Genomic DNA, 15,371 nt, shown 5'->3' on the forward strand with positions numbered 1-15,371 from the left:
TTTTTTTAATTCATCTTACATAGTTGTTGCATTACTACATATTGTTTCCACAGTGATTTCACAGATGAATTAGTTCTAGAAACAGGTGGCCCTGCATATCCGTGGTTGGTTGAATCTGCAGTTGGTTGAATCCACAAATGTGGAGCCCTTGGATATGCAGCCTCTAGGGACTTGAGCATCCTCAGATTTTGGTATCTGCAGGGCTCCTGCAACCAATCCCTCACACATACCTCCGAATGACTGTATTATAACATTTAATATAAACACCTATTTTAATGCCTACATCATATTCAATTATGTAGATATGCCATAATTTACTATTCCCTTCTTATTGACATTTAATTTTTTCCAGAATTCTAAATGCCATGAATGAACTTCTTGCTTTAATTTTTTTTCTTTTTTTTTCCTTCATTTGTATGTATTTCCAAGAGCAAAGTAATCAAGATAAACTATATGGACATTTTTAATGATCTTTCTAAATCCCAAATTATTCTCTAAAACTTATAATCTCACCAAGAATTGACAATTCTTTCAATACCTTTACCTAAATAATAATGATTTTTGAAGTATTTGCCAGTTTGCTAAAAGTAAATCATGAACTTATATCATCTAATTTATCGGATTGTGACACTTGAATGACAAGACTTTGCTAAAACAAAGCTTGGTATAAATAAAATATTAATTCTTTTGGCATCATTACTTCTCAAATCATATCTATCAAAAAATCTTAAAGTGTAATGAAACCATAAATGTAGATTCCAGTTCTTCTGACAGGTCATATGCTCTTTTTCTATTGACATATTTACATTTAGGTTGATAAAATTTTTCAGTGTTGTCTAATCATGGATGTGACAAACATTTATAAAAAGAAGTCATAGAAATAATATCTATACTTCCACAATTTAAGATACAACAAAAAAGAATACACACTCTGATGCTTTATGAAATTATAAGATGGACAATAAGAAGTTACTATATTTTAAAGATAGAAGACTTAAAATATGCATGGAAAGTCAAGTGAATTGTTCCATTTTGTATTTTTTGTGGGCCATCAATTTGCTATTTGACTGAGCTCACTTTACCAGGTCTCACTGGGACAAACCATTGTAAAGTAAATTGTTCAAGTTCTGGAATTTCTCATTTTAGCCAAGATAGACTTTTTTCTTTCATTGTTATATACCTTGGGAGTTAGCAGGCATTCATAGCTGGAGAATTATACCATGACAGGTATGCGATATCTGCATAAACTCAAATTAAGCTCTTATTAAAAAATATAATCTGCATGAAGTACAGACACATATGCTTTCTGTTTTCTTTGGTTTATATCACTAATTTTAATGATGACAAAAAGCAGATGAATTATGCCACTAATGCTTGTTTGGGGAACCCAGATAAATTTAGGTCCCTTAAAATTAGAGGACTAATTCTATTTAATCCATCTGTAAGGACTGTATATATGTACATATCGTTACTAGGAGAACAATAAATAAAATGATACTAACTTTTCAAAAGCTTGAAAAAAAAGTGACTCCATATATTTTTCTGCAAGCAAAGTTAGAAATTGGTTAATTCCTTCTACTTGTCTTTATATATTAATAGTATAATATGAGGACTACATTAAATACAGTGTTATCTGTCATGGTTAATTCAGTTAAGATTAGCTCAGGGTTTACCATGTGCATAAACTACAGGGAATGCAAAATTAAGTTAAGAGATATTATGTATAATACTTTATGTATGACATGCATTCATAAAGTAACAGTTGTGCAAATCAAACACACACACAAAATTAGATTTTATAATCCCTCCATTTATTACTGTTTTAGGAAATGGGTTACCTGGCTCTGCTATATATTAGCTGTGTGACCTTAGGCAAGTCCTTTTTTTTCTCTCTCCTTGTTACTTCATCTACAAAATTAGGATAATCACATTATCGCAAGAGGTATTGTGAAGATAAAAATGTCAATACTGGCAAAACACTTAGGTGAGTGTGCTTGGCTGATAGTTGCTTAACATATATTAGCTACTATTATCATAGAAAATGAATTATAGGCATGTTATCATAGCAAAAATATATCACTAATAGTGTATTTATGATAATTAAAATGATAAGTAACTATTATTAACTAAAGTTCTGCATGTCTTAAGTATACTTCCCTAGGTTAATACATTCTATTATTACTTAATCCTCGAAGCAATTATTGTAGTGTTTCCGTTTCATAGATAAGAATATTGACATTTCAGAGATTTTATAAACATGTTATAAAACTTACAGTCAATAATTGCCACAATGGGTCATAGAATCTAGATTTCATAATTCATAAACAGTAATGTTTTTACCATATCTGCCTTAAAGGTCAAATAACAAGAAAATTCTGAGTCACAGAAAAGCCATATAATCTCTGGAAACCAATTTCAGAGGTAGATTTCTACTCTACTAAAGCAATGCTTGAACAGACACAATAGAAACTGAAATCAATGAAGTCAGGGGCCGACCATCCCTGCTTCAGTTTAAACTGGAGCTGAACTTTAGAGAATGTTGTCTACCCTGATGATATTCTCATTATTTCTAGTTTGGATCCTAAGAATTCCTCAGAAACAAAAATTGTATTCAATTAAAAAGTCTGCATTGATGTAATGAGATTCATCATATGTATTGTAAATATTAAACTGGACTATATTTTATATAACCGGCCTATTTTTTATTATTTAATTTAATAGATGAAATACATTTGGGTCAAAACAATTATAGTGAGATTTGTAGTTGTACTTGCTGAGGAAATTTTTTTTCCCCAAAGTGTATATTTAAAAACAAAATTGTGGGAATTATTAAGTATACTAATTATAATTATTGATTCAAACTATTTTAGTTTCAAACAAATACGTTTTGGATTGAAAACCAAACATTATAATTATTGTATATCTAAAAATACTCAAAACTATTAGTTAATATGAAAAGAGGTAATTGTTAATATACTCGGGCCTAAGAGACCTTGTAGGTATACTTTTCCTTAAACTTATTTTTTACCAAGTTTATTTTTTCAATCAGTAGTCATTTACTTGCAGCATATTTTGTTTGTTCTATTATAAGGGAAGATAAAATTCTAATATGGTAGAGCTAAAATCATAGTAAATCTAAGTCAGGGGTAATACATTATAATCAGGGCAGAAAATTATTCTTGCTTTATTCACATAGCATTACTTCTTAAATTTCTCAGCACCCGGTGACAGAGACCAGAGTTACATTTCCTTTGTATCGTCCCACAATGTATATTGTCAACTAACTGTTTCTGACAGACTAATTTTTTGAAGTTTATTATTCATAATTGCTCCTATATTCTTTTGAAGGGCCAAGGACTCTTAATAGCTCTCAATTTTGAAATAACTATGGAAAATAAGGAGATTTCATGCAGGCCAGGAAACCCAAGTTTGAATGATTAGAATAGCAGAGGGGTTGGGGCTGAAGTTCAAGAGCTAAATTTATAAAAATAAATTGAGTCCAAATAATAGCATGTAGAAAATGAAAAGGAAAGTCAGTTTTAAAAATCTAGGTAATCCTTATATTTATGTTCAGGGAGGGGGACAAAGAACAACAGAAGCAAATGTTCAAGTTTAGAGTGAGAGGATGATAGGATCACACCTTGTTAGAAGTGAAAAGTTCTCTGGAGAATAACGAATTTGGGCCTCTTACCATGACTCCATAAAGTCAATAAACCCTCAAGATTGCTTATAAAATGTACGTACTCCTAGCTTCAATTTTCTTGAGGAAAGAATTCACAGATTTGCTGGAATATCAAAGGGCATTATGATGCAACGGAAGTTGAGAAACGTGAGCTACAAAGAGGCTAAATAATTTGACAAAGTCACAACGTACAACATACAAAATTTCTTTAAACTGTGTAGTAAGACCTAACTCGCTGCCTCTCCAGGCGATAACAATAGTTATTTTCCTGCCCCCATGCTCCTATGTCTCTAAATCATCCTATACATCATTGTCAGATACATCATAATATTGCCCCTCTTTGATGCCATTGTTCTCCAACAAACATTATCACGGTGTCATTGACACCTTCTGAATACAGACTAAATTGCTTGCTTTGGCACAGAAAACTTTCCACAGTTGATTCCAAATTTATTTTCAGTCTTATCTCTTAATATATGTATATGTTCTTCATTGTCTGAACTCAACTTTATATTGTATCTTTAATATGAACTACTTTTTTTTTTTCAGGGGCCTTGGTTCATGCTGTTTCCTCTAGATAGAATTATCTGCCTCCCTGTTTTCCTCTGTCCTCTCTCTATGAGCTCCTGTGACCTTCTGCACCCACAACCAATGCACACACATACATAATGGTGGGACCAAAAAAATGTACAAGTATACACATGACTTGTATTCATCTTTCATTATCAGTATATATTGAGTATTAAATTTTTAATACAGTTTTTTTTTCCTTTCTTAAAATGTGTATACTTTTTTTGGCACCCTCTGTGTATACATACTTGCAGATCTACTCATCTCCTATCAAAATATATCTTTCAAGGACTAAATCAAATAAAGCCTTTTTTCATATACGGAAATAGAAAATTATCTATCCTCATTTTTAATCTTCTGTGGTTTTCACTTTCTATTACTTTAGGGTACATCTCACATATTTATGCACTTTTTTTATATGGTTAAAAATGTGGATTTAGAAAGAGACAGTTCTGTTATCAAATCCTTACTCGGTGTCACTTATTGACTTTATGACTTTTAGTATTATTTTTAAAATGTCTCAGTTTCTTATCTGTAAAGCTGGTGTAATAATAGTAGGGTTGTTTGAATATTAAGTGAAATAATATGCACAAAGTTTTAGAACATCGGTAGCATTTCATATGTATCCAATGTGAAGTGAAATAGCTATCGAATACTTTATAAAAATTGTTACATCATGTGTATGTAATATATTATTGTTACATAATATTTGTTGTAATTTCTTGTATGCTCCTTGAGTTAAACAAGTAGACATTCACCTTCATATTCCAAGCATAATTCTTACATAGTCGTGGATCACTATGTATTTACTGCATCAATTAACTTTTATACTAGTGTTTCAGAAAACTTATATAAATTAGAAAGTTCTACAATAAATATAAAGATGAAAAACTAGTAAGTAATTATGTATTTTATAAGTAGAAAGTTACATTTGCCAAGCCCCATAGCATCTCCAGTTTCCTGTCCCATTACATCCCAGAGATGTTTGAAGTGAAAATGGTCAGGTAACACAGCCATGCTAGAATGATGGGATATACAAGTGAGATATTCCATGGATCAGAACAATTTTGAAGTTCTATAAAGGAATATTTTAATAACTTTACCTGTCAATAAAGATGGCTCTATTGAGAGGGATAATTTAGTAATAAGATTAATATTAATAATACATGCAGAATTACATGGTCCAATGAAAATCAAAGAGGAACAGGGATTTAAAACCAAAGGGACTGTAAGTTATTCTTTTGTCATTAGGTTTTACTTTTTATCTTTTATAGTAAGAGTAAACTCATTTTTGAACTGTATAACGCATATCAATAATATATTAATAACAATGCATATAACATGAAAAAGTTAGAGTATCATATTTCTTAAAACTCACTTTAAAACTTAGTTTAATATCTGAGTTTTGTAAAATGACCTCTACTGCACAATTGTCTTCATACCTAGGTCATATCCTTAAACGATTAGCTCCTGGAAGCCAGGGCTATGTCCTTGCTATTTCTTGGAGAGTTTCTCTATAGAGCCTCTTGCACTTAGTCACACATTCACTCATTTATTCATTCATTCTTTCATTATTCCTTTTATCATGCTTTATCAAATGCAAAGTTATATCTTAGTATTTGATAGAAATGTAATGAATAAGATTTGTCCCTCACCTCAAAATAATTTAATAGGACAAAAACATCATATGCAATATTGAATATCAAGGCTAAAGGTAACAAATAACCAAGGGTATGAACAGATTGCTATGAAACTTCCGGGGATAAAACATGGTTTTCTTCAGGGGAAAATCAATGAACAGTTAGTGGACTGGGTATCATGACCTAAACTTTGAATAATGGGTAAAATTTATACCCAAGTAGATTAAAGTGATTAAAATGGAAAAGAATGAAATAAAAAATATACAGGGCATGTATTTGTTCATTTGTAATGCCATCGAATACTACTTAGCATAAACCCTTGTTAATAAACATAAAAAATTAAACTAGTGTTCTTAGTATAACTCCTCATATATTTCACGGACTTTACCTACTGTGATTGTGCTTTGATGGCATGCTTTCTCTACCAGGAGGCCTTCTGATTTCCAATTCTACTCTTTACTGCTAAGGGAATAGGATTCAGGATCTAGAGCATGTTGTCCAATAGAAATTTCATGAAAGTGGAGATGTTTGCATCTGTGCAGTATTGTATTCACAAGCCTATGTCACTATCGAGCACTTGAAATGTAGCTACAGTAACTGAGGAATGGAAATTTTAATTAATTAAATAGCCACAGGTAGCTCATAGCTGTAGTATTGCATAGCATAAATCTAAAGTCACCTTTTTAGGAAAAATAAATTCCAGATGAATTTGACCCACAAAAAGATCTCTTTTGGGCAAAGTAAAGCATGCCACAAGATTTCCTGTGAGATCCTATTATAATGCATCCCTTCTTTGCGGAAGCCAGTAGTCTCACCCAGTATAGGCATTGCCTGTGTACTATTGTTAATTAGGATATGCACAAAGGAAACTAATAAATTGCATCAGCCTCTGAAGGAGTCTCTGAAGACTTCTCCTAGGAAGTGGCTTTTGATTTTATTCTTAAAGTAAAGGAAATTCACCCTGGGGTGGAGAGCTGAGGGCAAGCAGAGAAAGAGGAAGAGATTTCTGGCAGAGATGACAAAAAGCATGGAATAACCAGGGAATACTTGATAATTTAGTATAACTGGCAAACAAGGTGTCTTTTGTAAAGAGGAGGGGAGACAGAGACATTTGTAAAAACATAATATGTACTTTTAGATACTATTGATTTAAATAACTATTGATTTTGATGCAATTTTATACAGCTTCCCACCCAAAATGGTCATTCTATCACATAGATATACTCGTAGGATTTTCTCTTTTTCTGTACAAACATCATATATGTTTTAATCATTGAATAAAACAACTAAAATTGTATTTGTTACCTAAATATATTACTTGGAAAAGATTGAGATTTAGGAACTTTATTGCCATGATGTCACCCATGGCTTATAATTTATAAGGCTTTGTATTAGACATTGGCACAGTTATTATTTCCTCTAATGTCTTACCTCACCGCAGTCTAATACCATTCAGGAAATCCAAAAGACAAAAAGTAGAGTGGTCTTGAAAGCTAAAAATAGTTGCTGAAAACTGATGCAATCATGTAATAAAATAAGGTGTAATAACATATATGATATGCTTATAGTATCTGCTAAAGCAATTAGAATCCATGCAGCTAGATTTTTGCTCATGTAGTACTAAGGAAATGAAAACAATTTCAGTCTAAGTAAGACATGTATACTATGCAGTTTATTATGTACATTGTTCTTAGGATTTTTTGGTCTTATTTGCATATGTGATCTACTTAACACTCGTTAAAAGAGAAAATCATTGAGTAGCAATCAGATTTCAAAAGGCCTTCCAAGTACAGCTGGACAATTGTCTATGTGATGTTACACATGACAACATAGGATGCTAATATACAAAATATTAACACAAAGTTCTTTTATAATGGCTAATATCTTTCGACATCTAATAGGTCTCACAAGATAACAGAAAGAACAATATCAGTGTCTCTTCATATCAATCACCATAAATTTGTCAGACTTATTAGAAGGGTAGACTTATCAATTGATAATTTTTATACATTTATTTAATAATGTTTTTCAGGAAAGCTTTTGAACTAGACTCTGGCCTAGATATAGGAAAGAACAATTTTCAATGCATTTTCAGAGTCCAAGGCATTTACTTATATTTTAAGCATATGTCCTAATTTCCACAGATGAAAATATGGGCAGGCATTTACACTGTCACATAAGATGTATCAATCAGTATAGCAAATAATGATTTTATTGTGCCAACTATAAATAAAACAATGTAAAAAAAGAAATTAATGAACATTTTTCAAGGACATACTTGTTATTTTATATACTTCATTACAGTAAATCTTTGCTTCAAGTCTGTGAGATCTTCTTACCTTCGTTTTTCAGATGAGGAATCTGAGTTCAGAAAGGTTTAGATATTGCCTGAGTCCCAGAGCTCATAAAAGACATAGCCAGGGGTAACACCAAGCTCTGCCTGATTTCAGCACCCTTGGACTCCATTACAATGTGTCATGGGTATGAATTTTACAATACAAACATTTGTATGTAAGAAACGTCCTTTACTTCCCTATTCATAAAATAAAATTATATTTATTCCAGGCCCTCATATCACTAGGCTGGAAAGAAAGTTCAATTATTTACCCTTCAGTAGAATTATATGAGGATATAGGACATGGTAGATGCCAGAAATTTGGGTAAGACTCACATCCAAAGGGAAAAAGAAGGAAAGGAAAACAAGGCCTGAAACCATGACAAAGGATAGATTTTCATCTTCTCTTGAACCAGAACTGATACGCGTAACCTCTCTTCCTATGAAGTCTAATCCTTTACCTTGTAAATCAAACAAAAGTTTGGAAGGGCTTCTCATCTACCTTGGCATTATCTTATTAACTTGGACACATGTTCCCAGACGTCAAGTGTCTCATACTTTGAAGAGTAGCTCCTCCAATTTTGTCAGTATTGTAAAATGTCTTGTGAGGACAAGAAATTTATAATAATATTTATAACAACATTTTCAACCACACCAACACTTCTCCCCACTGCTTCCTCTAATCTGTAGTAAATAATCATATATGCAAACTTTAATATTTTTTATAATTTGTGGAAGTAGAGTATATATCTTGTATTAAGCATATTTCTTTAGGATTAGTTAGTTCCTAATCTTTAACAAAGTACAGCTAAATATTTCTTAAGAGGTTCTTCTGTGCTTTTTCTTAGCATATGCCAATAAGTTTCATTTTATAATTTTAATATTCAAGTACCAGCGATAAATTTGTATTTGTAAATAAGTTTATAATTTGGTGACTTACATAACTGTCTTCAAGTAATAATTCTTTCAAATTATGCTAGGAAATGGTAATATATAGTTACCATTACCATAATAGTAATGTGTAGTAAATTTTTATATTATTTTGTTATAGTGGCAATATGAGCAGTATAGATAGAATAAAATAAGGTTTTTTGTATTTGTATTTTCTTTTTTTTCTGCTTTAGAAAGACTTTGTTTCAATTTTTTAGTTTTCACAACAAACAAGTCAACTATCATCATTGACTTTTTGGGACCAGAGGCTCAGAGATGTTAAGAGGTGGCCAAAGAACCAGAGCTAATCATTGGCCCAGCTGGACCGACCTGCCTCCTGAATTACTATCCTTCCCACTACAGCTGAGCACAATTCTGAAAAGCCCCATAAATTATCCCACAGTGTAAATTTCAGAACTTTAAAGAACTATCATTGCTAGGGGGTAACTAATTACCAAATACAGAATCAGCATGGGGAATGACTAAAATCAGTAATTCTCACTCACAGTAGTAAAAAAGAAAGAACACTTTTGGTTTTCTTTTTTTTTTCCACTCATCCTCCCTAACTCAGATGAGTTTTAAGAGTCATAATTTGAAACTCTGCCATTAGCTCCATCAGAAATATTAAACTTTCAATAAAGTGTTCCTTATTGCCTATAAAATGAACACCATTTAATTTACTATTCTAAGAAGATAGAAAATACTTTTACATGACCAGTAGAGAAATTGCCAAAAAAGCTATTTTATGTCAGCCTGTGGACAAGTTAATGTGCTCCTGGAAAAAAACATACATATTCTGACCTGATTAATCCCCTAGAGCACCTGGTTCTGAGAAGAGTGCTCAGAAATACCCTTCCCCCACCCGCACTCCCACCCTCCCGTTGGCCTTACTGTCACACAGAAGTTTCAGTAGCTAGACACGTTCTGAGGGCAGGGTGTCAGGCATGAGTTAGTTGCCTCCTTATTAGGTTTTTTTTTTTTTTGCAGTGGTTTCCAGCATACTTTCTACTCAGACCTTGAGTGTATTTCTATACATAGTCAAATGTTCACTCCAGCGTTGGGGTACTTGAGCCTCAGCTAATCAGATTTCCCTGTGGTAAAAAATGCATCATCTATGTGCTTGTTTTTCTCATGATATACCTCCAGGAACACCTCCCCTAGCATATAGTTTTATATTTCTCACTTCAAGAAATTCATAAGGATAGTTTCAGGTACCTTCCACCTTACAATGTAGTTGAAAAACGCTTGAGAAGCTTGGAAGCAGCACAGTTATAGATATTACAAGAGGGAGAAAAATGACTGCTCTGGTTAGTTAGCATTTCTTTCTGGAAACTACATCCAGAAAAGTAAGATAGTGTGGTTTACACTAGACATCTAATATGATGGATTGCCTTTTTTCTCTTTGTGATGGAATAAAAAGACCCATTTTATTTAAATTTAAAACACCTTTCTTCAAGAGCCATTAGGATAACTCTTGGCATACACATATGATAAAACGATCACTCTACTTTTATCATGACATGTCTTGTCTCTAGAGTTCATTTGTACATTATTACTTGCAACATGCTCAATGCTACTAAAAATCACCAAGCTAAGTAGATATTTGGCTAGTAATAGCTAGTTTTTAATCCGCTTAAGTTATTTTGCCATCTCTAAAGTTTACACAAATAATAATGCCCCTTGATAGTGAACATGAGTACTAAACCTCTCTCTGATTAACTGGAATGTTAAAATAATTCTTGTTATAAATAAATTCAGTCCTTCTTTTTCTTATCTACAGGACAACATTTTTAAGCTGGAAGACTCCCATTTTGAAAATGGCCGTGGAAAGAGTCCATATGACCCTAAACTGCTAACAGCATCTCTTTTAATAGGTGCGTAGTCAACTATCAAACAGTGACTCTTCTGTAGGTAATAACTTGATTGCATGTTCTTTTTTATAAGCCAAAATTTTCCATCATTAATCATAAACTATTTTAGGAGGATATCAGTTGAGATATTGTCAAATATTATGAAAATGTGGAAAAATGCTGCTCTGATAATTGCACTATCTAGTTAGTCTATGATTCTTTATATTCAAAATGGTTTAACAGTATCTTTGAAATTGCCAGCTCAATCACTATATATCCCCCTAGAACTTTAAAACTTTTATTTTGAAAAAAATGGTTTTGGTTTTCATTTCATGAAAGAAGTGTTTAAATGGGGATTTTGACAGATCAGAAGGAAAGAATGAGATTCAGCCTTGTTAATTGTAGTTCCAAGATATGTCACACTTTTAGCTTTTGGACAACTTAATCAGCACAATCAGTCTAAATGGTAGTACAATTGGCAGAGACCCCATTGTGTTACCGTGAATTAATGAAGTCCTTCTGTATTCATCTTTTTTGACATTAGGTCCTCTTCTCTTACTTTAGTTAAACAAAACATTCTATGTACTTGTACTTTTTTCTCTCATCATCTTCCTTTCTAGTTTTCTTCTTTCCTCTTTCCCTTCAAAATTACAGATGGGTAGCGAATGTTTAGCTATATTTTGACAGCATAGATATAGAAAGATAGAAGTAGACACAAGAAGGAGAAAACTTTAGTTTGTATTCAAACTTTTCCTTTTTTTTTCATATTTTTTTTTACCAGTTCTGGGCTGGAGTGAAATAAACACAGAAAGAAAAAGCTATATATCATTAAACATTGTTTTTCTTCTTTTAACTTTTATTAATAACCTAAAACACAAAAGATACTGGGCATTACTGTGTTCCTGAATGTATTTTCCTATATGATCATGTAGAAATTGTCACATTTTGTTTCCTTTCCTTTAAAATACTGACAGTAATTATTTGATAACAGCCAAAATAATAGTGAAAATTTCCAAATGTAAAATTTCTAATTGAATTTTGACAAATAAATCTAGATTTTTAAAAAGTACCGTGTTTCCCTGAAAATAAGACCCACCTGCAAAATAAGCCCTAGCATGCTTTTTCAGGATGCTTGCAATATAAGCCCTACCCCAAACATAAGCCCCAGTTAAGCTCGTCAGCCAGACATGACTATTTGAATAAATGTAGGTTTTTGTACATGAATAAATGAATAAATGTAGATTGTTGGAGCAAAAAATAATGTAAGATCCGGTCTTATTTGGGGGAAACACGGTAAACTTAGGTAGATACACAGAAGAGGGATTGCTGGGTGGTATGGTAATTTCATTCTTAATTTTTTTACAAAATGCCATACTGTTTTCCATAGTGGCTGTACCAATTTACATTCCCACCAGTAGTGTAGGAGGGTTCCTTTTTCTCCACAGCCTCTCCAACATTTGTTATTACTTGTCTTGTTGTTTATAGCCATTCTAATAGTTGTGAGGTGGTATCGCACTGTGGTTTTGATTTGGATTTCCCTATTAGCTAGTGAGGTTGAGCCTTTTTCATATATCTGTCACCTCAATAATTTTAATAAATACATTTTTTAAAAAGTACAGTGAGAATCCTGCAAAGTGTATGGTCTGCCAAGGACTGAAAAACTGACTTATTTGCCATGGAAGGAGCTAAAACTAAAGGCCAAGAGATGTATTTTCTTATATAATCACATATATATATGCTTCCAGTACGAGAACTTATTCAAAGGAAAAAAAAATCTGAAGTTAATTGTGGTGATGGAGGATGTACAACAATGTGAATATATGAAACCACTGAATTTGTACACTTTAAATGGGAGAATTATGTTCTGTCAAATATATTTCAATTAAGTTGTTTTAACAAGCAAAAAAAAAGTAAATTTCGGTTATTATTTGGTGTGTCAGAAATTCATAAGGTTTTGGCAGCCTTTCCTTTTTAAAAATAAATTTTTCTTCCTAGTCAACAAAATAAATAAAACTCTAGTGATACTGACCACTGCAGGAACTATAAAGGTATAACTTTTTCCAGTAATCTCTAGGTTCACTTCATCATTACATTTCACTGATCCCCTTCCTATTAAGGATAAAACCACTACAGCATGAATTATCTCCTCTATTGCTTTTCAAACGTAGACAATTTCAGTCCATTTGATCCATTTATGGAGCATTTTAACAAAAGATTAAGATCTGAAGGAATGCAGCAAATTTAGCACACTTATAATTTTCCTATTCACAGATGGCCTAGTGATTAAATGTGGATGAGTTCCTTAAGTGCACGCACAAAAATTTGAAAATTGTCTTAAACAAAGGGGAGGAATCCAACCTTGTTCCAACTTGCAGCCTATACTTATTTAAATTGCATACTGAAAAAAAGGCTAGATATCCCTCAAAAAGCAGTATGTAAAATTATGCCTAAAGCAGCTTTGCTTTGTGGTATGCTTCTCAGTAGGGATTTGCTTGATTATTTATTTTAATATTCCATCGAGAAAAGATGATGACAAGTAACTATTACATAGTTCATTTGGTATGCAACCACATGAAGTCCACAAAGAATATGCAACTCTACAGTTTGGGTTGTATATTAGAAATTCTTTGAAAAAGAGCTGTAAAGGTTTGTGAAAAGGAAAAGAGAATGAGGGAAGAGTTGTGAGTCAATGAGAGGATGTATGGCTAAAAAACAATAGTAAGCATTTCAGAGAAGCAGCTCTTAAATGGAAATCCAGACCTCACTTATCTAATATTGTAAAATAATTGAGTAAGTTTCAGAGGTATTTAGTGCTTACTGACAAGGAAGATCATTCAAGCCAACATAAATTAATTTCTGAATCAGATGAATAGCAAGATACAGAAAAATGAACAGGCCATATTAGACCTGGTAAAATCCCTCAAAATGTCTGCAACACCATTTTAATTCAAGAGCTGTGACTTCCTTTATTGAGGTTATTTGCTTCTTTTATTACTATGCTATAAATTTTTCGTCTCATAGTACATTTAATTCCCCTTGTTGGATTTTTCTTGGCATTTTCTCTTGTGCTGCTTTAAAAAGAATGCTTACTAATTTAATGGAATATTTTTTAACATAAATATTTTCTACAGCACTTCCCAAAATTTTACAACTGTCTCTGAAATATACAGGTTATACAGTATGTATTAGAGGCTTACTATTGGGAAAACCTATCTACCCAAAATATTTTGAATGTATGCTCCTCATTTCAGCACATAAGAGAAATGTTCAAGGTGGTTCTGGGCTGCTTCCTTCCCTAATACTGGGGGGAAAAAAACCACTACGTTTGGCACAAACCACCTATAAACTGGTTAGATGGATCTTGACGGCAGATACTTTTTATATCGTCTATTAAGCAGTTTCAACCAGTAGTAAACTTTAAAACCAGATGACAGCTTAAAAATTTTAGTTCATGAAATCTATCAAGGTTTAATATAACTTCTTTCCAAAATGTCATGTGTCTTTAAGCTGATGACCATAGAAAAATATGGATTCTCTCCTGAGCAATGCATAGCTACTGAATTAAGTCTCCAAATCTTATAACGTGCCCTAAGTTTTTCAAACCACATTAGTCAAGTTAGTTTTTTAAAGCGCCTTTAATAAATATCATTTGTCAATATGAAATTGCTCCAGTATTTATTCTTTAATAGTTTTTATTTCACCCATCTATAATTATTTTTATGATTTCATTTAAAAGTGTTTTACTAAAAATTGTAGTTGCTTTCCTTCTCAGAATAAATGCCAATATGAGCACAACATAAGAATAAACCTTGGTATTTTCCATGCTAAGCATCATCTCACATTTTCATGACGTAAGAGAAATAGTCAACTGGAAAGCAGTTTTATTTCCTCATTAAAATCTCCAGGCATTTGAAATAATTTAGAAATATTCCATTACTAAAAGGTATTATTGAGGTCTATTTCAAGGGTCTGAGGCGTTTCACTAAGGCTTGTTTTTCCAAGTTAGAATTCTGCCTTGTCTCAGGAAAGAACATAATTTGACAGTAGAATATGCTCTCACATTGTATTAGAGCAAACAAAGTACACACTAAATTAATTAACTATAACTGAGAAGATTATCTGAACTTCTCTGAGCCTCAGTTTCTTTGGCCATACTCATTCCACTAGTTTGTTATGAGAATTAAGACCATGTAATAGCACACTGTATGTGAGTGCTGGGATATACTTGGAAGTGGAAATAAACAACTGGTAACAGTGGTTACCTGTAGGAAGTCTGGGAGACAGATTCAGTACCTTACAATAATATATATATATATATATATATATATATATATATATATATATATATATATATATATATATAT

At 32.2% G+C, this 15,371-nt stretch overlaps 1 protein-coding gene across 1 annotated transcript in view; it reads left to right on the top strand.

The window, feature by feature from the left end:
• Positions 1-15,371, top strand: part of SEMA3A (semaphorin 3A) — a 230,123-nt gene that overhangs the window by 132,752 nt on the left and 82,000 nt on the right. The window contains exon 5 of the mRNA XM_019628456.1: positions 10,938-11,031. Coding sequence (XP_019484001.1) covers positions 10,938-11,031 — 94 coding nt within the window. The remainder of the gene's footprint in view (positions 1-10,937; positions 11,032-15,371) is intronic.

Source organism: Hipposideros armiger, unplaced genomic scaffold, assembly GCF_001890085.2.
Source record: "Hipposideros armiger isolate ML-2016 unplaced genomic scaffold, ASM189008v1 scaffold_791, whole genome shotgun sequence".
Lineage (NCBI taxonomy): Eukaryota > Metazoa > Chordata > Mammalia > Chiroptera > Hipposideridae > Hipposideros > Hipposideros armiger.